The 24012-nt window shown below is 42.3% G+C and overlaps 1 protein-coding gene across 3 annotated transcripts; it reads right to left on the bottom strand.

Annotated features, from left to right (window-relative positions):
• Positions 1-719: 719 nt before the first annotated feature.
• RNASEL (ribonuclease L) lies at positions 720-23981 on the bottom strand. 3 transcript variants are annotated; one of them, XR_004343094.1, is made up of 8 exons: positions 23841-23979; positions 18993-19062; positions 9442-9527; positions 8015-8220; positions 6999-7131; positions 4153-4286; positions 986-3051; positions 720-887 (listed from the first exon to the last, which is right to left on the bottom strand). XR_004343094.1 is itself a non-coding variant. In XM_030302559.1 (7 exons), the coding sequence occupies exons 2-7, from the start codon at positions 20467-20469 to the stop codon at positions 2913-2915; spliced, it is 2175 nt and encodes a 724-aa protein (XP_030158419.1). In that variant the 5' UTR covers positions 20470-20673; positions 23841-23981; the 3' UTR covers positions 2699-2912. The 3 variants fall into 3 exon arrangements, 2 of the variants coding, with proteins under 2 accessions (XP_030158419.1, XP_030158420.1); XM_030302559.1 differs by lacking the exon at positions 720-887 and having other exon boundaries at positions 2699-3051; positions 18993-20673; positions 23841-23981; XM_030302560.1 differs by lacking the exon at positions 720-887 and having other exon boundaries at positions 2699-3051; positions 18993-20506; positions 23841-23981.
• Positions 23982-24012: the final 31 nt, after the last annotated feature.

Genomic DNA, 24012 nt, shown 5'->3' with positions numbered 1-24012 from the left:
TTATCATTCAGCCCTGCCAAACTCACCATCTTTGGCTCTCTGGGGAGGCCACACCTGATGGAGTTGCAGACCTGGGTTTGTATCCTAGCTCTTCCACTTACCACGTTTGTGAACTCGAGCAACTTATCGATCCTTTCTGCACATTATTGCCTCTTCTGTAAAATGGAATAATTGCATCTCATAGCATTGTCCTGGGTGTTGATGGATGTCATGTATAGAAGCATTAGGCACTGGAAACCAGTAGGTGCTCAAGAAGTGGTAATTGTTACGTTTACCATAATTGTCTCCCCTGTATTACTTGTCCAGTACATTCCAGGTGGGCAACTTCCCTCTTCTCTATGTAACTGGCACTTCTGCTTGACAAGTCCAGGCACAGGATCACCTTGCCTAACATAGCACCTAACATGAGCTACAAACTCAGTGAAATGTTTGTGATAATGAGGACCAAGTGAGAAATATTTGCAGAGCATCCACAGAAACCCTCAGAGAATGAAAGCGGAGGGTAAAACGATCAGTTCCTTCCTTCTCTCTCTACAGACACCCCAGCCTCAAATTGTTCCAGAATTACTGAAAGGCTGAAAATAGGCTCCTTTCCCATTATTAAAGAGGAGGATGCCCTTTCTTAAAACCTAACCAGGAATTATTCATTGAGCATTTTCTATTATATTTATCACTATTCTCTATAGTGGAAATATCACTTAGAGAAAATCAGACTGAAAAAGAGGACTCCAAGTTTTATTGACTATGCTTTACAAATGGGCATTTTGATTGACATAACCAGGTACTTACTACAAATCAGAAAAAACAAACCTTAATTTTAAAATCTAAGGCAATCTTGCTTCTCCTAAAACCTTACAGAACAGCCTTAAGTTTCTTTCTTCCAGTACCTTTTTATTTATTTATTTATTTATTTATTTATTTATTTATTTATTTTTTTTATATATATGAAATTTATTGACAAATTGGTTTCCATACAACTCAGTACCTTTTTTTTAAGCAAGGAGAGGATGATCCATGCAATCATAGGTGAGAGTGGAGGACATCAGTGTCAGTTATGTTTAGTTTGACTTCCAACTCTTCTTAACTTCATTTACTGTCGTCATCTCTTCAGAAAGAACCTAAGATACTGTTTTATCCCCAGTTCCTCCCATTACAAGTCTCCACCTTGACCACCAGAACGAGGATAAGTGGAAAATACATCAGCCTTAATGCCAGAAAATATGTTCAAATCAAGACAGTGATACTTTCTAGCTATGTATTAGAGTAAATCAATATGTCTCTATCCTCATCTGCAAAATGAAGATAACAACACCTACCTTACAGGATAATTTTGAAAACTAAAAGAGAAAATATGTGGGTGTAATTTATAAATTATAAAGCACGATTAAAATCTAAGGTAACATTATTCTTCATTTATAAAGGTGGTTCATTCATTTTTCAGGGACTATTGAATGTTACCATATGGCAGACATTTTGCTAGGCACTAATGATACAAATCAAAAAATATATATTGGGGTGCTTGGGTGGCTCAGTCAGTTAAGTGTCCAACACTTGATTTTGGCTCTGATCAGGATCTCATGGTTGTAGGATCAAGCCCCACATCGAGCTCCACGCTGAGCCCTGTCCCTCCCTCGCTTATACTCACTCTCTCTCTCAAAATAAATAAATAAACATTATAAATATCACTGGTCCTTGAAAGCTTACATTCCAGTGAGGAAGAAGCAAGCTCAAGGTGGAGAGAAGCATGCTCTGGTTATGGGTGCTAGGGGGCCAGAAAGAGCACTCAGACTGGGGGATGGAGGGTGGGGGGGCTCAGGGGGCTTCCTGGGGAGGTGACACTGGAATTGTTTCACTACAAATCCAAAAGCAAGAAAATAAATCCAAGTCGCTCCTCTGTGAGGTGGTCTACACAATCCATGGTCCTAGTCCCCAAGCCAGTTCAAAAGTGTCCCAATTCCTTAAGGCAGAGTTTCTCAGTCTTGGTACCACTGATATTTTAGGCTGGCTAATTCTCTGTTGTGGGGGGCTGTCCTGTGCATTATAGAATGTTTGGCATCATCCCTGACCTCCATCTATCTGATGACAATAACATGCCCTATCTCCCAGATTGAAAACCAAAAACATCCCCAGATGATGCTAAATGGCCCCTGGGGGGCAAAACTGCCCCCAGTCGAGAACTACTGCCTTGAGGTCATGGAAAACCAATGTAGGTGGTTCTAGAAGGAATGGAATTCATACAATTAGTGTCTGGTCTTATACTAGGTGTTCAACAAATATTGAATGAATGAATGCATGCATAAGTGGAGTAAATGAGTGAATGAGCTTTCTGGAGTCCCTTTGACATATTCCTTTGGGGATCCATCCAGAAGATCCCTGGGCTAGTGATTAAGTTCTAAATACCCAAGTTAGTGATAACAATAACACGACATGCATTTATACAGTGCTCTATGCAAGTTGTATGATCTTGGGCAAGTAATTCAAACTCTCTGAATCTCAGGTCTGCCAGTTCTTAAATGGAGATAATAAACCCTGTCTTGCAAGGTCATTGGCAGAATTAAATGAGACAATCAAGGTAAAACATAGAAGCATTACAGGTGTAGCCACTCAACTCCTGGGGTGTAACTGACAAGAGGAATCTTAGCAGGATGCCCTCCCAGCTCCTACCACTAAGCTTTATCCATAAAAAAGACAAGGAAGGTAGTTTGAGCATATACATTTTTCTGTTGTAAACATGTGGGAAAACTGGGCACTGTGTCAGGGCCTGATATACCCGCTATCTAACATCCCCGCAAACAACCAGGTTAGTTAAGAGACCCAGACAGAGAGTTGTGACTTGCCCGAGATCACAGCTAAGTAAGTACCTCCCTGAACTCTAAAAGCTCAGCCACCACTCAGGGATGACCTCTATCACACTAAGGCTTGCTGGGATTGAGGGTTTTGGGAAAATGCTTTTTGTATTCTGTGTTCTGTAGTTTCGTGTAGACATGGATGACGAGATCGGGAAATTTCTCCTGCAAATACTGGAAAGGTTCTCCAATTCTCGACTTCATCCTGAAATGAAACATAAACATATTGGCATGGTTGCCCCCAAATCGTCTTCCCCCATTATAGCATCTGCGTCCAAAGATCTCTTTGCTCCCTTGGTTTCTAGAGCAGAGGGAGTAAGGACTTTAAAATCTGACAGAACAAGGGGCACCTGGGTGGCTCAGTCAGTTAAGCATCCGACTTCGGCTCAGGTCATGATGTCTCAGCTCGTGAGTTCAAGCCCTGTGTCAGGCTCTGTGCTAACATCTCAGAGCCTGGAGCCTGCTTCAGATTCCGTGTCTCCCTCTCTCTCTTCCCCTCCCCTGCTCACATTCTCTCTCTCTCAAAAATAAATAAACATTAAAAATTTTTTTTTAATCTGACAGAACAAGATTCATCTCCTAACTCTTCAACTAATTAGCAACTTGATTTTTGTGAACCCGTTTTATTCTCCATAACATGGAGATGATACAGTTCCACAGTCCCTTATCTACAATTCCAAAATCCAAAAGAGCCCTGAAAACTGTAAGCTTTCTGTGAGTTTACAGCTAACATTTTAGGCTGCACCAGCTGATTTCACTAACAGGGGCTACTTTTGAGACTTTTACAGCACCACATTCACTTTAGCCGGCTGCCCGGGCCCCTGCATTTCTTCCCACAAGGGAGTCACTATCCTTCTGTTCAAAAGAGCTCAGCAATAGCTAAAAAGGAGGATAAGAGCCTGCGGGGCACATCTGTCATTCACTGTAAGACCCTTGTGTTGGCCTTTTCCAGAGGGGAGGAATTACTTTTCTTCCATCAAAATAAATTTCCTATTCTAACAAATAGCAGATATAAATTTAGAATTGGATTTTTAATTTTTTTAATGTTTATTTTTGAGAGAGAGAGAGACAGAGCACACATGGGGAAGGGGCAGAGAGAGAGGAAGACACAGAATCCGAAGCAGGCTCCAGGCTTCAAGCTGTCAGCACAGAGCTCAACACGGGGCTTGAACTCATGAACCACGAGATCATGACCTGAGCTGAAGTCGTACACTCAACAGACTGAGCCTCCCAGGCAGCCCTAGAATTGGATTTTTAAATCACCCTCATTTCATAGATGACTTACAGCAACAGAAATAGTACTTACTCTTTGTTTTTTTCTTCATTAATATGTTCTCCCAAATTCCGGATGAACTTTAACAGATCACTCACAGTATTCTTATACCGTTTGCGTTTGTTTTCATAATACTTATTCATTTCTTGCATAACGTAGTTGTCAATCTACAAAACAAAATGTTAAGCAAAAATGTAGTAGCAACACAAAATAAACCCTAACGCACTATTAGTACAAAAAAGCAAAATGCGAATTTGTATATGCCCAAATTACCACTGATTAATAAAGTAAATTAATAGAAAGAAAAAGAACGGAAGTAAATACTATAACATCAAAATGCTAACAGTAGTTGTGTCTAGTTGTGGGATTATAAGTAACTTCACATTCTGGTATCTATTTTCTCAGTGAATTGTTTTCATAGGAAGTTAAATATATTGAAACATGGTTTAGACATTCGTTGGCTACTATCCTAGGAAATTTACTCGTTAGACTGTACAATATTTTTATCCTGGTGGCCACCTGTCCAAGTTGGTAATTGATTACATTTCCCCCCTGAAGAGGGGTGTTCAGACTAAAATCGGACCCGGCAGCCATTGCCAAAATGAGTGTGGTGGGTTTTGTTTTGTTCTGAATCCTATTTCCAAAGGTTCCATGTTCCTCCTTGCCTCTAAGTATCTCACAGCAGCGTCTCCCAAGCCCATGCCTTTCTCTGTGTGTTTGCACCCTTGTAGGTGGCTCTCCTTTTTACAAAGCGTTAGGGGTAAGAGAATAGCACCCAACAGTCGTGAAGATAGAGTCCCTCAAGAGTCACGGGTGACTAGACCACCCCAGCGAAGACCTGCTGAGACAGTCTACATGTGCCACGTGCAGCGCACCTGGGAGAAGGGCTGAGCCACTGCACGCCAGCGCGGGGCGCCCCGGAGGGAGGAGGCAGGAGCACACGCTGGAAAACTTGGCTCCTCGGGGCTGCCGCAAAGCTGAATGTATGACCGTGAAAATGGGCAAGTCGTGAGAATTGACAGAAAGTCAAAGTCTCAAATGGGAATTAAAAGATAAGACTTGAGGGGCGCCTGGGGGCTCAGTCAGTTAAGCATCCAACTTCGGCTCAGGTCATGATCCTGTGGTTCATGGGTTCAAGCCCCACGTCGAGTTCTGGGCTGACCCCTCAGAGCCTAGAGCTTGCTTTGGATTCTGTGTCTCCCTCTCTCTCTCTCTCTCTCTGCCCCTGCCCTGCTTGTGCTCTCCCTCTCAAAAATAAATAAATGAACTTAAAAAAAAAAAACCTAAAAAATAGTAAAAAGGTAAGGCTTGAAGTCAGTCAAAATGCATCATAAGTCCATAAAGTTTTGGGGAAAGAACTGATGAACTGGGAAACAAAAGAACAGGTTTTCCTTCCCAGGCGCTGCCAATCTTTGCTTTTCCAGGTCTGGCTATTTCAGGTTATACCTCTGAGTCTCAATTTCCTCAGCAATTAAATGAACGGGTGGACTTCATGGCATCATCACTTCGTGCAGTGAGTAGCTTTAGCACACAGCATCGGCAGCCCGACTGCCCAGCTTCAGATTCTGTTGCTGGCTCTGTGCCTTTGGAAAAAGTATTTGCCTGTGCCTCAGTGTGCCCACCCACAAAAGGGAGGTAATTGCCTCAGAGGTTGTTATAAGGATTAGCTGTGGAAACTCTCACAAAGCCCTGGGAACTATAACTGCCATAGAGTCAGTGCTACAGAATTGTCAGCTGTTATTATCACTTGTTCTTGTTTCAAACTTCTCTGTTTCTAAAAGTTTAAGTTTTAGCTGAAGTTTTATAGACGTTCATTTAGCAAAGAGTCATGGCATACCTACTCCATGCCAGGAATTCAGTAACAGACATGACAACGGACAGTCTCTGCCCCCCTGGAATTTACAGGGTAGTGGGGAGAAATGGACACTAAGGCAGCAATTATGAGTGTGATGTGTCATCTAGAGGCAAACAAGGGAAGGAAAGCAAAATGAGACCCAGAAACAAAGAGGTGTGAGACAAGCAGTCCTAGATCAGGCATATGATTGGGAAGCTATTGGTTTCGGTCAAAGACCTGGGGATATGGATTCTCCCATAGTGCTTTGCACTGTCTCCAGGGAGCCCAGCACGTATCATACAGCCAGTGTTTCTGTGGGTCTCTCGGCCCTCCAGGGACCATGCTGTACTCTGCTTTACATGCCCACAGCCTCACATGGGTCTAGCACGAAACTGGCACTTGATAGGTATCTGCTAAGTAATAATAACGGAAGTTTTGGTAGCATTGACCAGATCGAGGTGATGATTGATTTGTTATGTTTTACTGATTTAGTTCAAGTTAGGTGGACCATTTCTTGAAGAAGAGAAATTTGAAAGATTTCTTCATGGTGTGTTTCCCCAGGCAGAATGTAGATGTGTATGTGGGCCCTCAGAGCTGGGCTGGACAGTCGGCAGAGGCAGCCAGTCTCTCCCTGGACTGAGAAGTCTCACGGTGCGGGACCTCCTTGGGGTTAAACTCTATTTAATCAGCCGCTCTTGTCACAATAGTAATAGGATGATTAGCCAGGCATCTCTTAGAACCAGGGCTGGAGGGAAAGAGCCACGAGAAAGGAAAAGACTCCTGGGCTGGGACGCGGCCATCCTGAAGAGAAGTCTAGATGAGAGTCTGTCTGTCAGGAGGGCCTAGCCTCTGAAAGATGAGACAGAGACCCAACAGGGCAGAGGGGGCTGGGATGGGGAGGAAGGCAGGGAAATCACATCTTCTACCCCTTGGCTGAGCCAGGCCAATAGTATACTGAAAGCTAAAAAAAAAAAAAAAACTAACATAACACATTACACAGATCCTTACTCCTAGAATAACTTCCAGACACAGGAATCGTTCATACCTTAGAAGTCCACTGGGCAAAACTTCTGGAACATTCAGACATTTCAAGTTGCAGTAGTTGGACAATCCTGCTGTTACATTTTCGCATTTTAATGTCCGATTCATTTCCCACATCCCTAAGGGTCCTATAGCGGCTGAAGATGACAAAATTATCATGGTCATTCCACTCTGCCTTCTCTTTTCAGAAAGAACAATGTTACATTTTGGTTTTTGATAAAAGTAGTAAAATCATGTCTCTAAAAATTCTGTATGATGGAAGAGGCAGGCATCTTGCTCTCTTTCTCCGCTCCCCCTCCCCCCCCCCCGGCTTTTTCTTTTCCTCAGAAAACAAAACCAGAATCCAGAGACATTAAGTCACTACTCCAAAGATACACAGTCAGGAGATGCCAAGCTGAGAGGAGAGCCCAAGTCTTCTGATTCCCAGCCTAACTCCTTCCCACACCACCTAACCATGGTGGTTAATTTTATGTGTTAACTTGTCTGGCCACAAAGGACCCAGATTAAATATTATTCTAGGCATATCTGTGAGGTGTTTCCAGATGAGATTAGTATTTGAACTGGTGAACTCAGTAAAGCAGATCACCTTCCCCTTGTGAATGGACCTCGTCTAATCCCCTGAGGTCCTTGAATAGAACAAAACCTGGAATTCACCCCTTCTTGTCTTATGGCTTCATCTGGGACATCAACCTTCTTTTGCCCACACCCCTTTTGGCTCTCAGGCCTTCAGACCCTTACTGGAATCCCCATCATCAGTGCCCCCTGGCTCTCAGACCTTTGGATTTGGACTAAATTACACTATTGGGTTTCCTGAGTCTCCAGCTTGCAGAGGCAGATCATGAGAATTCTCAGCCTCAGTACTGCCTGAGCCATTTCCTTATGAAAAGTAAATATATATTTATATTTATCATTTGGATATATGATATATGATTTTATATATATTATATATAAAATCTCCTGACTAATACACTCACTGTCTCCTTTCTGGATGCCTGAAATATGCAATCAAGCTTTACTTACTTCTCCCAACTCCAAAAGAAGGGATGACCCAGCAGGCCACTCAGATGCTCCTTCACATTTTCTCCAGGGTTGAACAGGTGATGAATGAGGTTACAAGTTTCCTCATCTGGAGAAAGTTGAATCACCTCTTCATTACTTTTAGTCTTCAGGGTTTCAAAAGGGATATCTCCCTTCTTTACCACATACAGGACCAGCAGTCCAAGGGCCTGCATGAAACCCATAAATTGAGCTAAAGGTATTCAAGAATTATCACTCTGTATGGAGGTGTGATATAGGTTATGACCAAATGGAAAGTGGGAGAAATCTCAAGGAGTCCACAGGCTTATTAGGGAGAAAAGACACAGGTAGTGTATAAAGAACCCTTCGAGGCAGTATATGGTCCCCACAACTGAGGTTTATAAGGAGTGAAAAGTAATCATGGGCCAGAGTTGTCAGGGCAGACTGCTTAAAGGAAGAGGAATTTGAGCTTGATCTTAAAGTATGGACAGCATACAGATAAACAGGGGAGAAGAAAAATATTTTAAGCAAGGGAAATGGTACGAATCTGGCTGGGAACTGGGACTTTGGGTTGGGGCTATGTCAGGGAGCAGATAAAGGAGCCAGTCCAGGTCCAGTGGGACAGAGTGATAGCCCCAGGAGTTAGGTCATGACAGGGAGGAGAGGCCAAGAAGGAGGTCAGCATAGGAACTTCATGCAGCAGGCAAGACACCAGTCAGGGAAGAAGCTAAAATCTGAGGCTTTTAACAGCAAAGGCCAGACATGGATAGAGAGCTCTTGCTCCTGGGGTTGAAAGTTGAGCACCCTGGAGAATCCCCCAGGACAAAGCTGCCCTGACAGGATCAGAATCAATCTGGAACCTTTGGTCTGCAGAGGTCAGGCTCTGTTTCTGCCCTCTCTCCTCCCAGGAGAAACAGCTATTTCAGGGTCTTAACCCTTTTGGCCAAGATTAGTCTCTTTCAAGCTGAAGATCAATCTCATCCCTCTCTTGTGTTTCAGAGGGCTGTAGTATCTGGCCCTCCCAGGAGTTTAGCACCCCCGTTTGGATGGAATGGGAAAAGAAATCTCAACTGCTTTGTCCTTAGGCAGAAAATACCTCCTGCAGGAATTCTGGAGGTGATTTGGAGATGCTTCTTGGAGGTAATTTTAGAAGAGATGTGGCATGCTCGATTTATTTACTATCTAGCTGGTGCAGGAGGAGAGAGATCCAAAGAGATACAGAAAGGAACCACAGCAACAACCAACTCCACACCAACCCAGAGAAATGCTACTGTCTGCACAGGACTGAAGGCAGCAATCTCTGGGAAAACGCTGTGAAAGTTAGTTAAAATAGAAATGATGACCTCTAATTGGCCACAGGACATAAGGGAATGAATGAAACAAAAAAAGGAAGGTGAAAGATGGAAAAGTAAACTAGTTGTAGAAATTACCTCTAGATCTGTCTTGATTTCCTGCGGCTCTCCACCCCACTTGATGCTTTTATCGAAATCTGCCAGGCAAACAGCATTCTTGGAATCTAGGGGATAGTTTGTAGAGATGCAATGAAAATCCTTTCTCTTCCTGTTGTAATTAACTTAAATAAATATGTTCTGCAATGTGCTACCATCGCCAAAGAAAGCAGCAATAAAGCTTATATCTGCATGGCCATTTGCTCCTCAAAAGAGCCATGTGCACCACATCGTTTCACCTGTTAGGTATATGCCAAGGGCAGGATTTAAATTTTATTTTTTTCCAGTCCTGGGGGTGAGGTAGGATGAGGATAAATTTAACTAGCTCCCCATTCAGGCAATTCCTGGGGGCAAAGAGCACAGATTTATAAAGAAACCGCTGGCAGGAGTTATGTTGACTTCCTAAGGCTACACAACAGCTAACCAACAAGATTCCAAATCCAAGGCCAGATTAGCACAGCACTCCACTAAATCAAGCCCATCACCCACAGCCCACTATGATGCTGTAAGCAGTTATCATGGATTAACCATGTGCTTGTTATGAGTCACTGCCTCATCCCCTCTTCAGAATCCTTCTCCCTGGAAAGAAGCCACTGAGTCCTCAGACAGAGGGATGCATGGACAGGAGAGATCCGGAACAATATGAGAGGAGAACAAGTCAGTGATCTGTCCTTGAAGAAGTAGCTCCTGCTTCTGGCTTGAAGGAGTCAAAGAAAGAAAACTGGGTAACTCCAGAGAGGATGACAGTCAGTAGAATTGTGTGCTTCTCGAACCCTTTTTATTCTGAACTTAGATATCAAAGTTGCACGGAAACCCACAGTCTAACAAAAATGCTTCCACTAAATTATTCAATAAGGGTCTAGTGAGGGGGAAAATGACAGTGGAGGAGGAGAACACGGCACAGATCCTGCAGGGTTCAGAGTCGCTGAACAAGGAGATAGATATTGAGTGAATAATTACACAAATAAACACAAAGTTAATTGCAACTTTAAAAGTACTAGCCAAAAGTGCAGGAAACTGAAAGTTTATAACAAGAACCACATGGCTGTATGTGGGAAAGAAGTCTTCCTTGAGGAAGGACTCTTAGGGCACCTGGGTGGTTCAGCTGGTTGAGCATCCAACTCTTGATTTCAGCTCAGGTTATGATCTCACAGTTTGTGAATTTGAGCCCCACATGAGGCTCCATGCTGTCAGCATGGAGGCTGCTTGGGATTCTCTCTCTCCCTCTCTCTCTCTCTGCCCCTCCCCTGCTTGCATTCTCTCTCTCTCTCTCTCTCTTTCAAAATTAGTAGAATTTGAATGGATAAGTGGAGCAGGGAAGAGAGAATTCCAGATAGGAATTCCCAAGGCAGAAAGGAACCCAAAGAATTCCGCTCTGACAGAAAGCAGGCTGAGTACCTGGAGAGGAGGGATGTAGTTGGAAAGGAGGTTGAAGGGGCAGATGGGATGCAGATCATAACCAGGGACTGTTTTCAGCTATTCGAACTAATAAATCCCCTTCATTGTTTAAGCCACTTGGAGCTGAGTTCTACTACTTAAATTGGCAAGTGCCTGATGGAACACTTCACATCTCTGCCTAACACTTGATTTTTTTAACAAGCCCCAGTTTTGTTTTGTTTTGTTTAGATTCAATAGACATTGTTAAAGTGCTATCAAAATTTTAAACTTACATCATCACAGACTGTTAACAGTTGATGGGCAGAGTCCGGACAAAATCTGCCCACTCCACCCTGCTGTCAATGAATGAATCAAGAACCTCTTCATCCTCACTCCCACCACAGTGATGTCATCTAAGATTAATATATTTGTAATTCTTAAAAAAAAACAATGTGCATAATTTACATAAACAATGAATTCTTTGTTTATTCTTTGCTTCTTGTAAGTTACTATTTTCTCCCAGACTCTCTCTCCTTCCTTATGCATATCCTCTAGCAGATCTTTCATGTAGGGTCTGTGGGCAGAAAGTTTTCCTGGATCCTTGAATGCTTAAAAAATGTATTTCAACAAATGGTGTTGGGAAAACTAGACAGCTACATGCAAAAGAATGAAAATAGACCACTTTCTTACACCATACACAAAAATAAACTCAAAATGGATCAAAGACCTAAATGTGAGAGCTGAAACCATTAAATTCTAGAAAAAGAAAAAAAAATAGGCAGTAATTCCTCTGACATTGGCCATAGAAACATTTTTTCTAGATATATCTCCTCAGGAAGAGAAGACAAAAGCAAAATTAACTATTGGGACTACACTGAAATAAAAAGCTTCTGTACAACAAAGGAAACCATCAGCAAAACAACAAGGTAACCTACTCAGTGGGAGAAGATATTTGCAAATGAGATATCCAATAAGGGGTTAATGCCAAAAAGGTATAAAGAACATATGCAACTCAACACCAAAAAAACCCCAAACAATTCAATTAAAAATGGGCAGAGGACCTGAATAGAAACTTTTTCCAAAGAAGACATACAAATGGCCAACAAACACATGAAAAGATTCTCGACATCACTCATCATCAGGGTAATGCAAATCAAAACCACAATGAGATATCACCTTATGCCTGTCAAAATGGCTACAATCAAAAGGACAAAAAATAAATGTTGGTAAAAATGTGGAGAAAAAGTGTGCACTGTTGGTAGGAATGTAAATTACTATAGCCACTGTGGAAAACAGTATGGAGGCTTCTCAAAAAATTAAAAATAGATATGATATGATCCAGTAATTCCACTATCAGATATTTACCCAAAGAAAACAAAACACTAATTTGAAAAGTTATATGCACCCTTATGTTTACAGTGTTATTTACAATAACCAAGATATGGAAGTGGCCAAATTGTCTATCAACAGATGAGTGGATAAAGAAGATATACATATATATCAAGAGAGAGAGAGAGAGAGAGAGAGAATGAAATATTACTCGGCAATCAAAAAGAATGAAATCTTGCCATTTGTGACAATATGGATGGTCCTAGAGGCTATCATGCTAAGTGAAATAAGTCAGAGAAACCTAAACACCATAGGATTTCATCATATGTGGAATTTAAGAAACAAAACAAATGAACAAAGAAAAAAAAAGGGGCCAAACAAAAAAACAGACTCTTAAATACAGAGAACAAACTGGTGGTTTCCAGAGGGGAAGTGGAGGGGGATGGGTAAAATAAATAAAGGGGATTAAAGTGTGCTTATTGTGATGAGCAGTGGGTAATGTATAGAATTGTTGAATCATTATATTATACATCTGAAACTAATAAAACACTGTGTGCTAATAATACTGCAATCAAAAATATGTATTTATTCTGAATCACATGTGAACAATAATAATGTGACTGTTCTCTCAGTCAGTCCTGGATGCTATGACAAATCACAATAGACTGAGAGGCTTAAACAACAGAAATTTATTTCTCACAGTTCTGAATATTGGAAATCTGAGATGAGGGTGTCAGCAGGACTGGGTTCATGGTGAAGACCCTCTTACTGGTTTATAGACAGCCATCTTCTTGCTGTGTCCTCATATGGTGGAAAGATAACTAGCTAGCTCTATGACTTCTTTTTTTTTAATGTTTACTTATTTTTTTGTTTATTTATTTTGAGAGAGAAAGTGCAAGTGGCAGAGTGGCAGAGAAAGAGGGAAAGAGAGAATCTCAAGCAGGCTCCATGCTATCAGCACAGAGCCCAACACAGGGCTTAACCTCACAAACCATGAGATCATGACCTGAGTGGATATGAAGAGTCAGAGAATCAACCAACTGAGCCGCCCAGGCAGCCCTCTATGACCTCTTCTTATAAGGGCATTAATCCATCCAAAGCAATTTTGAGAAAGAACACATCTAGAGGCATCACACTTCCTGGTTTTTAACTATATCACAAAGCTCTCATAATCAAAACAATGTAGTACTGGTATAAAATGAATTAAACAGAATCAAGAGCCCCAAAATAAACCCACACATATGTATTCTTCACAAGGGAGCCAAGAATACCCAATGGGGAAAAGACAATCTCTTCAAAAAATGATGTTGGAAAAAAAACAGATAGTTACATGCAAAAGAATGAAAGTGGAACCCTGTCTTACACCACTTAAAAAACTACTTTGAAATGGCTTAAGGCTGAAATGTAAGACCTGAAGCCCTATAACTCCTAAAAGAAAACATAGAGGAAAAGCTCTTTGATATTGGTCCCAGCGGTGATAGTTTAGATCCGACACCAAAAGCACAGGCAACAAAAGCAAAAATGAACAAGAGGGACTACATCAAACTAAAAGCTTCTGCACAGCAAAAGAAACCATCAACAAAATTAAAAGGGAATGTACAAAATTAAAAAAAAAAGCTGTTTGCAAATCAGATATCTGGTTTGGAGTGAATTATAAAATTCATTCAATACAATAACAAAGATAAAATGTTCTGACTGAAAAATGGGCAAAGGACCTGAATAGACATTTTTTCCAAAGAAGACATTAAAAGAGCCAAAAGATACATGAAAAGGTGCTCAATATCAGTAGTTATTAGTGAAGTGCAAAACAAAACTATGATGTAATATCATCCCATACATCTGTTAGAATAATCACCAAAAAGATGACAAGCACTGGTGAGGATGTGGAGGAAAGGGAACTCTAGTGTGTTGTTGGTAGGAATGTAAATTGGTGCAGCCTCTATGGAAAACACCGTGAAAGTTTCTCAAAAAAATTAAAAATTGATAAAATAGAAAAGTATATTTGAAGGAAATGAAATCACCATCTTGAAGAGGTAACTGCATCTCCAGGTTCATCGCACCATTATTTATGTTAGCCAACACATAGAAACTGGCTGTGTCCATTGACAGATGAAGGGATAAATAAATAAATGGTACACACACACACACACACACACAGCAGAACACTTTGCAGCCATAAAAAGACAGAAATCCTGCCATTTATGACAACATGGATGAACTTTGAAGGCATCATGCTAAGTTTAAGAAGTCAGACAAAGAAACACAAATGCTATATGATCTCACTTATATGTGAAATCTAAAAAAAATAAAACAAAACAAAACTGAGGGCCACCTCAGTGGCTCAGTTGGTTAAGCGTCCAACTTTGGCTCAGGTCATGATCTCATGGTTCATGAGTTCAGGCCCCACCTTGGGCTCTGTAATGACAGCTCAGAGGTTGGAGCCTGCTTCAGATTCTGTGTCTCCCTCTCTCTCTGCCTCTTCCACGTTCATGCTCTGTCTCTCTGTCTCTCTCTCTCTCTTAAAAATAAACATTTAAAAAAATGTTTTTAAATAATGAAAAAAAACTGAACTCATAGAAGCAGAGAGTAGATTGGTGGTTGCCAGTGGTGGAGGTCAGGGAAATGGCTAAAGGCAGTCAAAGGGTACAAACTTCCAGTTACAAGATGACTAAATTCTGGGGATGTCATGCACAGCACGGTGACTATAGTTAACAATACTGTATTATATAGTTGAAGTTGCTGAGAGTAGATGTTATAAGTTCTCACCACACATACACACAACGGCAACTATGTGAGGTAATGTGTTAACTAACTGTATTGTGGTAATCATTTTGCAATATAGATGTATATTATATCATCACATTATATACCTTAAACTCACACAATGTTACATGTCAATTTTGTCTTAATAAAGCTGGAGAAAATGAAAAAATTATTTCTAATTGTGAAAAAAAAAGGCACTAATGCCTTCATGAAGGCTCCACGCTCATGATCCAATCTCCTCCCAAAGGTCTTATCTCCAAGTGCCCTCATATGGAGATTATTGTTTCAACATATGAATTCTGGGGTGACACTAACATTCAGCTGTTAAATAGGCTCTTTCTCCTCAGTGCCTTCCTTTGGCATTCAGGTTGCTGATGAGAGAAGTCCCTTACCAATCTGATTTTGGTTTCTATGTAGGTAATTTTTTTTCTCTTGGGAGCTTTTGAGGTTTTCTCTTTTTTCTTTGATGCTTTGAAATTCCTTTAAGATGTGGCTCAATGGGGTTTTTTCCATACTTACCTCAGCTCTTGGTGAGTCTTTTCAATAAGAGAACTATATCCATCTTTTAGTTCTGGGACATTCTCAGTGATTTTTTTTCAAATATTGTTTCAGCCTCACTCTCTTCTTCCCTCTGGAATGCCTATTAGAAATTCTGGATCTAATTCCTGACTTCTTAAACTTTTTCCCTTTCCATCCCTTTATACTTTTCTATTATTTCCTTGGAGAATTTCTTGGGCAAATCTTCTAGTTCACTCATTTAATCTTCAACCCAGTCTTGAGTTTTAAGTTTTTATTTTATTTTTGAGAGAGAAAGAGCATGAGTGGAAAAGAGACAGACAGAGAGGGAGACACAGAATCTGAAGCAGGCTCCAGGCTCTCAGCTATCAGCACAGAGCCTGATGCGGGGCTGGAACTCACAGACAGTGAGATCATGACCTAAAGTGAAGTCAGACACTCAACTGACTGAGTCACCCAGGCACCCCAAGTTTAAAAATTTTAAACAATCATATTTTTAAATTCCAAATTCTCTATTTGGTTCTTTTCACAATGCTTATTCTTGCTTCTTGGAAGACATGACCTATCTTTGTTCTCTGGTTTTATTAATTATATTCAAAGTTGTATTGTGGTTACTTAATAAGGTAAGCTAAGTAAATGCCCATGTACTAATCCGTGGAATCTGTGAATATTTATTTTTTTTTATTTTTTTAATGTTTTATTTATTTTTGAGACAGAGAGAGGGACAGAGCATGAGCAGGGGAGGGGCAGAGAGAGAGGGAGACACAGAATCGGAAGCAGGCTCCAGGCTCTGAGCTGTCAGCCCAGAGCCCAACACGGGGCTTGAACTCACAAACTGTGAGATCATGACCTGAGCCGAAGTTGGATGCTCAACCGACTGAGCCACCCAGGCGCCCCTGAATATTACTTTATATAGTCAAAACAAAAAAAGGATTTTGCAGATGTGATTAAGAATCTTAAAATAGGAGAGATTATCCTGGGTTAGCAGGGTGAGTCCGAAGTATAATCACGTACATCCTTATGTAGTGAGAACTTTTAACAACCACCCTCTGTGGAGGCAAAGGGAGATCTGACAACACAAGAGAAAGCAATATGACTACAGAGGCAGAGATTAAAGTGATGCTACAAGTCAAGGAATATCAGCAGCCAAGAGGAAGAGGCAAGGAACAGAGTCTCCCCCCACAGCCTACAGAGGGAATTTGGTCTTGGTGACACCTGATTTGGGGCCAGTGGTACTGATTTCTGGCCTCCAGGACTGTGGGAGAATAGGTTTCTATTGTTTAAAAAATTTTTAATGTTTATTCACTTTTGAGAAAAAGAGAGAGTGCACAAGCAGGGGAGGAGCACAGAGAGACAGAGACCAACTCTGAAGCAGGCTCCAGGCTCTGAGCTGTAAGCACAGAGCCTGCCAAGACACAGGGCTCAAACTCAGGAGCCATGAGATCATGACCTGAGTCGAAGCCGGAGGCTTAACTGACTGAGCCACCTAGGTGCCCCATAAGTTTCTATTAAGACACCAAGTTTGTGATCATTTGTTTCAGCAACCATAGGAAACTAATACATTCAATTAGCTTTGTTTCCTTGGGTGTTAATTCTTCCATTTCATGCATCTCTTTTATGGTATCGGTACTTCATGAATATCTTAAGTCATTTTTGACTATAAGTTTCATTTTGCAGTTGAGAATCCCTGATGCCCTGTGAGTTGTTTCTGTTAATGCTATCCAACATAGGGGAATGGAGGCAGTTGTCAGAACTGCTTTACATTATTCAGTGAAACTTAGGGGTAAGAAGGACATGCCACTCAGTAGGGTGCTTTGGCACAAATCTTGTGGGTTTAAATGTTCTTTGTTTCTCTTAAGATCATCAACCACCCAGTGTCTTGAGTAGCAGCCCTGTCTCCCTGTCTGCAGACAGACAGGCCTGTCATAGATGCTTGGTCTGTGGGGGAGAGGGGATGCACAGGGTTTGAGCTTCCTAGTTTCTACCAATGCAGTAATCTTTCTGTTACCTGGTCCTTTGTCCTCTCCTGCCTCTCGCTTCCATTACTCTTAAGTGGGGCTTCTTTGCACTGATCCCACTTTTATGAGTAACATCTAGTTGTGGCCTCCTGCATTTATACTGGCTCCTGTGTCCTTCTTTAACCCCATCCAATCATGTTCAGTCTCTTAATGACTCTTCAAAGATTTTGTCCTGTAAAACTTCTTTTGTTATTGTGATCTCAGCTATGAAGTCATTTAACCATCTTTCCCTATCATTTTAGGGATTTAATACAAAGAATAGTCTCTAGTATATGTTAGGTTCACCACCTGAGGCAGAAATATAGTCTATTCTTTATTGTTCAAGCCTAAGAATAGAAGAGGTGGTGCCAGAAATTCTGAAGAATAGGTAGTGACAAGTAATTTTCTTTAGAACATGATATATGACCCTTTTGCATCAAGATAGACATTTAGAAGTGGGAAGGAACCTGCCCTTGGCTGAATCTTGAGACTGCTTCACTTGGTAGAGCTGCACATATTTCTGGCCTTTGTCAGTCTCCCCAGCAAAGTTGCTTAACACCAGGAAGGAGTGCCACTAGTGGCTTCAAACTAAAAGCCAGATTCCAGTTGTGTTCTTAGGTTTACCTACTTCTTTCCAGGTCTTGTCCAGGACCTTAAACACTGTTCTCTGCCTTTCCATACCTGAACCCTCTGTTTGTCTTGTTCCCCTACACCTAGCTTAAATCTCAATGCATGCCTGTAGATTAGGTAACTGTTTCTGCTTAGCTCTCTAGACAAGAACTTGGCCTTGGTTGAGCACCTATAACACAGGTAACTTGTCTAACATACTGCACTTAGACCTCATAACAACCTTATCAAAGCAGTATTATCAGTCTTAAACGAGAGAACTAAGCCTCACAGAATCAAGTGACTTTGAGGTTGCAAAGCTACCAAGTGGCAGGACTGGGCTGCAAGCCTCCCTCAACCTGTCTAAAGCCAAGACTCTTTCTACTGCACCACATTGCCTCCTGGGACTTTACACTCAGCTCTGCTTCTTTTCTTTAATGTTGCTTTCATTTGTTTGTTTGTTTGTATGTTTGTTTATTGGCTTGAGCCAGTGGGTAGTGTCTTGTTCTGCCTACTTGGAGGCTGTTTCACTGTGTTGCATCTTATCCTGGCATGCCCAATTTTGACCTCAGTTTTGCCATTCAGTTTTACGGTGACTACCATCTTGTCTGAAGGAACATAACTTCAGCATTCTCTGACTTGCGGGCTACTTTAGGAATTCAAATTTCTGGAGCTGACCCCGTCTAAGACATACCTTCATACTTGCATTTGCCAAAGGAAGTATATAAGGTTAGCCTGGTATTCCATTGGCATCTGGGACCTCCATGTGGGGTAAAGTTTATACCTCATAGCAGGAGAGACTGCACTATAATTATGAATCAGTTTCATTAGTCCTTGAACAGAATAGTATACATGTACTCTACTCTTTTCCTATCTATAATGAAAATCCTTTCCTTTTGTAAATAAAGACCCCATAATTTTTAAGAGAAGACTGGGGGGACTTACCTATTAAGATGTTTCCAGGGTGCAGATCCTGGTGAGTGTATCCACACAGTAGATGTAGTTCTTCCACAGCCTTAAATACAGAGAAAAGGACATGCCGGGCAAATTCATCTTCCTCATTTCCCACAGCCTCCCCTCTGTGCTTATCCAAGTGTTCCTCCAGTGTCTGCTCACAGAGGGCAAGGCACACATACAGACAGTCCTTGTGGCTCTCACTCCCATAGAACGTCACCAAGTCACTGTTTGCTCGGCTGCTCTGCAGACAGGAGACCTCCTTTTGTCCATGTGTGCTGCCTTCATAGAAGCGTTTCACAGCTACTTCCTGCCCTTCATAGAACCCCAGGTAGACACCCCCTTCAGAAGTGTCAGCAATTTTATATTCCTCATCAATAAAGATCTTGAGTTTGCCAATCATAGGGCGGTATATTCTGTGGAGATGTTCCAAGGCCTCCCCCCAACGTGAGCTTTGAGGCTTCCAGTCTTCAGCAGGAGAGTGAAAATCTTCTCTGGCTCCATGAAGGAGAAGAAACTTTGCAAGAGAACTGTCATAGTTGCGCCTCGCTATCATAACAAGATCTCCACAGTCTGTGCTGGCTCCTTTCTCGCATAACAGTTGAGCAATTTCTTCCAGTTTGAGTTGGACAGCCAGCAGAAGTGCTGTATTGCCCTCACTGTCTGTGTCATTAATCTCTATATGCTCTTGTTCCAGAAGCATCTGCACCAAACCCAAGTGCTTCTTTTCCACTGCCAGGATCAGGGGTGTCTTCCCTTTCTCTCCCCTCACATTGACATCAGCCCCATGGTCCAGCAGAAGGCGAGTGAGGACCTCCACCTTTCTATCATCAGAGTTCCTAAGTGCATAGATCAAAGCATTTCTGCCCATGTTGTCACGGGCTTTGACATCTGCCCCCATCTCATCAAGGAGGACCTTCAAGGCATCTACATGTCCATTTTCAGCAGCATCCATTAGAGCTGTGGCCCCTCCTTTTCTAAGCCTCTTTTGATCCTCCTTTGTCCTTCGACTCAAATTCACCTTTGCCCCACTCTTATACAGGAATCTTAAGGCTTCGACTTTACCATTCACAGCAGCTTCCATGAAAGCTGTGAAGCCATTAGCATCATACTCATTGACCTCTGCACCTTTAGAAAGTAAAAGTTCGAGCACCTTCACCTTTCCTCCAATCCCAGCGATGATGAAGGGAGTGGCCTCATTCTTCTTCCTCAGACAAGGATTAGCGCCGTAACGAAACAGAAGATGTAGCATGTCCTCCTGGCCACTTTGTACCGCATTATGCAACGGTGACCAGCCCCACTCCTTTTCCTGGAAATTGACATCAGCCCCTCCTTCCAGCAATTGCTGAACCAGCTTGATGTCTTCTTTTTTAACCGCTTTGATCAACTGGTTGTCCTCCACTGATGCCCTCCCCTTGCTGGAGGGTGTGGGTCTCTCCTGAAGGTTGTTATGGCTCTTGCTCTCCATGATGGTAATTACCAGTGGCTACAACTCTGTGCCTTTCCTTTAAGAAAATGAAAATGTATCTTCTTGGGACTTGATCAAAGAAACATGGAACTCTTAGAATTCCTGTCAGGGTAAATCGGAGTTATCTGACTACGGACCAGCAGTATGAGGGAAAACGATACTCTTGCAGTCTTCTGACATCCCACCAGGAGATGAGAGAGCTATCTGTAATTTCACAATAGTGAGGAAGCATTTGAATTGGAAAAATTAATCTGGTTATTAATATAGAACTATTTGCTCTAGAAAATTATTATGCTACAGTCCCACCACCCAGAAATAGCCATTGTTAACATTTTAGTATATTTCTATACATTTTTTAAAAATAGTTGAGATCATGCTATGTAAGGATGTTGTATAAGTATCCTGCTTTCTTTCACTTAATGCCATAGTATAAATAATTTCCTATGTTACTGCAAAGTCTTTTAAAATATTTTTAATGGCTGGGGTACCTGGGTGCCTCAGTCGGTTGAGCAGCCAACTCTTGATTTCAGCCCAGGTAATGATCTCACGGTTTGAGACATCAAGCCCCTGCCTCAGACTCGGAACTGATGGCATCAAGCCTGCTTAGGATTTTCTCTCTCTCTCTCTTTCTCTCTCAAAAATAAATAAATAAACTTAAAAAAATTTAATGGCAATATGCCACCAGACAGTTGCTTCATTTCCTTATTACCGAGCAGTATTTATTTTTTTTTTAATTTTTTTAATGTTTATTTATTTTTTTGAGACAGAGCATGAACAGGGGGAGGGTCAGAGAGAGAGGGAGACACAGAACCCAAAGCCGGCTCCAGGCTCTGAGCTGTCAGCACAGAGCCCAATGCGGGGCTTGGACTCACGGACCGCGAGATCATGACCTGAACCGAAGTCGGCCACCCAACCGACTGAGCCACCCAGGCGCCATTTATTTTTAAATGTTTATTTTTGAGAGAGAGTGCAAGCAAGGGAGGGACAGAGAGAGAGGCGGAGAGAGGATCCCAAGAGGACTCTGTGCGGACAACGGCGAGCTCAAGGCAGGGCTCGAAGTCACAAACCATGAGATCATGACCTGGGCTGAAGTCAGAGACTCAACTGACTGATCCACCCAGGCACCACTACTGAGCAGTTTTTAAAAACAATTTTTAGGGGCGCCTGGGTGGCGCAGTCGGTTAAGCGACCGTCTTCAGCCAGGTCACGATCTCGCGGTCCGGGAGTTCGAGCCCCGCGTCAGGCTGATGGCTCAGAGCCTGGAACCTGTTTCCGATTCTGTGTCTCCCTCTCTCTCTGCCCCTCCCCCATTCATGCTCTGTCTCTCTCTGTCCCAAAAATAAATAAACGTTGGAAAAAAAAAAAAAACAAAAAAACAATTTTTAAACAAGACGTTTAAAATTAGAATTTTTTTAACCATTCTAAATAATGGTTCAGTTAACTTAGCTTTTTAAACTTTATTTTCTTTCTTTTTTTTAATGTTTATTTTTGAGAGAGAGAGGGAGAGAGTGCAAGTGGGGTAAGGGCAGACAGAGAGAATCTGAAGCTGGGTCCAGGCTCTGAGCTGTCAGCACAGAACCCGACACAGGACCCGAACCCACGAACTGCAAGATCAACCTGAGCCGAAGTTGGACGCTTAACCAACTGCACCCAGGTGCCCCTAAAGCTTGTTTTCTTATGGGAAATCTTATAATAGATTTCTTATGATAGATTTCAAAGAACTGAATGCCTGGTCAAAGAGTAATGGCACACTAACAGGTCTTAAGTGTTAATTTGCTTCAAGCCTATGCACTGGCGTGTGCTGACCTAAGTCCCTCGGTCTGTAGCGGAACTAATCTACTTTCCTTGAGATGTGCAGACCCCTGGCCTTGAGGAGTGAAGGGCCAGCTGCTGCTGATGCCAATATGTCTGTTCAGGGTCATACTGACAAACGACTAACTGCCTGGGCATCTGCTTCTTCGGCACGCAGCCCCCACCCCCTCCCTTTCCCCATGCCTTCCCCAGCTTCCCTTGCATGGGGAAGATGGTCTTTGAGACGTTAGTCTGCCATCTTCCCAGGTTGTCAGATTCCTGAATAAAGCAACCTTCCCTTTCCCACCATCACCTGTCTCTCTAGTATTGATTTTTGAGCAGCTAGAAGCCAAACCTGAGTTTGGAACCAGTTCTCTGTCCCACAACAAAAGGATATGATCGTTTTAAAAACTCTCAAGCTATGTTAATAAATGTCTTCTGATGTCATATAAACATACTCTTGCCAGAAATAGATGGGCTCTTAAAAAAAAAGAAAGAAAGAAAGAACTCTCATTTATAGGGGGAAAAGAAATCTGTGTTGTGTCAATTTGCATTTCCTACGCCACAGGAAGTGTGATTCCTCTCAGCGTGTTTGTTCTCTGGCGCTGGGCAGGTCTTCTTTGTGCTTCTATTCAAAATAATACAGAAAAGCGGAAAGAGCTTAAGCTCCAACCTCACAAGATTGAAGTCTGAACCGCTGGTTGTGTAACTTCAGACTGTTACTTCCTAATTGTGTAGCATTAGATTATTCTCAATTTTGTTTCCTCCAGAGGGGGCAACAGTAAATACAGTCATGCATGTCACATATGGCAAATATTAGGCATTCAATAAATGAGAGAACTAATAATGTCCCACTATGAAAAAATAATAATTCAGCGAATCCTGGTCTCCCCACCTGTGTGCACACACACAGCACATAAACAGGGGACCTGGTGGTGTTGATTTAGTCCAACGGCCCTCCGCCAGGTATGAGTAACAGAACTGCAATTCAAGCATGAGCACCAAACTGTTACTTGCGTATCTGTAAAACTGCACCTGCTACAGAACCCACATAGCAACCACTTTTTGGCAATCTGGCCACCCTGACAGTATCAAAGGCCCCTCCCTCAGAGATCTCATCGATCGTGCTATGAAAGCACACCACCCTGGCAATGAAAACTTTGAGACAAATGTTCATGTGCAGGGTTCCTGTTACAGCAGGTGTGAGATGGGCTGGTAGAAATAAAGGAGCAAGGAAGGGAAGGGAGTCAAAGAAATCCCAAATAAAATATCAGAGTAAAGAGACACTGCAGCAAAAGTGCTATCATAGACAACAGCCGGCTTTCAGTTTCGTTTTCTCCGACTCACCAGAGGTGCCGGACAAAGAAGGCTTGAGTTAAGCAATGTGTGAACTGTGGCCAAACCTTGGAGCTCCCAGGAGGGCTCCGGACCAAAGGGCCCCCTGCCAGCGGGCTCTGAGCTCCCTCCCGGGTGTCCCACACCCCCTAACACCTCCAGACCCCGGAGCCCAAGGAACAAGCAATCCCTCGAAGGGAACAGCTTCTCAAGCTTTCCCAGCTCTCCTCTTTGTGAGGTCTTACCTTCTAAACTCAGACGCCCCTCAGCTATTCCTTTGAAGTCATATACGCCTCTCAGCTATTCCTTTGAGGTCATATAATCTTCAAAGCCTGTCGCCTACAGGAAAGCACTTCTTGCAAGAGGTCCCTGAGCCACAGGGCGGAGCTGAGAGGAGGAAAAACTGAGCCAGAAAAG

This window comes from Lynx canadensis, chromosome F1, assembly GCF_007474595.2.
Source record: "Lynx canadensis isolate LIC74 chromosome F1, mLynCan4.pri.v2, whole genome shotgun sequence".
Classification (NCBI taxonomy): domain Eukaryota; kingdom Metazoa; phylum Chordata; class Mammalia; order Carnivora; family Felidae; genus Lynx; species Lynx canadensis.
Note: the sequence above shows the minus strand (reverse complement) of the source record. Positions and strands in the feature narration are given on the sequence as shown.

Coding starts and splice junctions, on each gene's coding strand:
- RNASEL (XM_030302559.1), bottom strand. CDS start 20,469: ATGGAGAGCAAGAGCCATAACAACCTTCAGGAGAGACCCACACCCTCC. Junction 4,287..6,998: donor TTGCCCAGTGGACTTCTAAG/GTATGAACGATT, acceptor TTTGTTTTGTAG/ATTGACAACTACGTTATGCA. Junction 3,052..4,152: donor AATGAAGAAAAAAACAAAGA/GTAAGTACTATT, acceptor GTTTCATTTCAG/GATGAAGTCGAGAATTGGAG.